This window comes from Morus notabilis, unplaced genomic scaffold, assembly GCF_000414095.1.
Source record: "Morus notabilis unplaced genomic scaffold, ASM41409v2 Scaffold470, whole genome shotgun sequence".
NCBI lineage: Eukaryota > Viridiplantae > Streptophyta > Magnoliopsida > Rosales > Moraceae > Morus > Morus notabilis.
In genome coordinates, this window is record NW_010364811.1 from 16136 (window position 1) to 17594 (window position 1459).

The following is a 1459-nucleotide window of genomic DNA, read 5'->3' on the forward strand; positions in this document are numbered from 1 at the left end:
GAGCGGTTCGCCTCCGGTCTCACCAGCGGGGTCAACTCCTCCAGTGTCTCCGTTTTCTGGTAAGTTCGCGAAATGTCGGAAATGCCCCTGATTTTTTCTTTCCACTTTTAGATGGTGATCGGTCTCTCAGTGGAAGTACTGATAGAGTAGACTAGTATAGTTCTATAGTAGTATCTCGATGAGGGGTTTTTTTGTCATTTTGTGGAGGTGTCTGCTTCTGAGTGGCTAATAGGTGCATTATCAAATTACATTTGTGTCCTTACTGACGTAATCCTATTATTATTGCATGTTTGTTGTTTATAAGGACGAAACGAAACATATAGGTCCCCTATTTTAATGTTGTGGGGTACACAAAATATTAGGGCATGTTCTTTGTCTAAAAAACTAAAAAAAATATAACTTAAGTTTTAATTTTATTTAAATTTACGTTCTTTTAAGTTTTAATTTTATTTAATTTTACTCAATTTTATTTAAATTCTAACTTCAACTCAAGTTATAACTCAAATTTAACTCAAAAATTACACTCAAGTTACACTCTGAAAGAACAACCCCTTAATTTTCCAAGTTGGGTTAATGAAGAATTGGAAAATCAGATCCATCTTTAATTAGGTAAGATGAACAACCATTAGATTAATTGGTCTTAATTAGGTGGATATGTAGAGAACAAACTTTATTGGTACATTAATTCTGACGTGAAAGCCAACTTTATTTAGTTGGTGAGAGACACTCAATGACCAATGCAATGGATGTGTGATTGTGATGACTGATGACCCATTTGCGTTGAGCAATCTATTTTGTGATGAATGATGGTGATAAAATTACATTTGTAACTTGTTTTAATATAATTTGTTACTTAAAAAAAAAAATTATAATTTGTCACCAATTAAATATACAGTTTCATATGCGGGGCAATCTTTCAGTTATTGTGAATTTGGTTCATCACTATGAAATATAGTACTCATTGGATATTTTGGTAGGAGGCAGAGAGTCGTTCCGTTTTCGACGAAGGTCAACGTCGGACGCATACGAGAAGGCAACCGAAACTGGACCCAGGAGCAGCCCTCCTTCTCCTTACGACGTGTGAGATATGATGAGGAAGCATGTTTTGTAATCTTATCACGGCTGAGAACGTACCACCCACTATATATATGCTATATATATATATATATATATGTATATGTTATGTGTAGCTCTGCAGTTTGCATGTGTGTTTCTGAAATGAAGAGGGCTTGTAAGCGGCTGTGTATTTGTAGTGAAGCTATGTAGGTATGCTATATGTGCAAAACCAGATGCATAGCGAGCGTAGTTGACGTGAGAGGGTGGTTTGTAAGATGATGTTCATGTGTGTAGTGTAGGGTTGGTTGATGTACTTTTGCTCTCTGTAAATATAACGCCTTTGCTCGTTTCTCGCTTAAAGACAATAATGTGATTGCACGTTTAATCTAGAGATAGTTATATA

The 1459-nt window shown here is 35.6% G+C and overlaps 1 protein-coding gene across 1 annotated transcript in view; it reads left to right on the top strand.

Annotated features, from left to right (window-relative positions):
- The window catches only part of LOC112093298 (dormancy-associated protein homolog 3-like), a 2089-nt gene extending 630 nt beyond the window's left edge, over nt 1-1459 (top strand). Inside the window, 2 exon segments of the mRNA XM_024171449.1 lie at nt 1-59; nt 978-1459. The exon segment at nt 1-59 is cut by the window's left edge and continues 29 nt beyond it. Of these exon segments, the coding sequence (XP_024027217.1) occupies nt 1-59; nt 978-1084 (166 nt within the window). The 3' untranslated portion in view covers nt 1085-1459.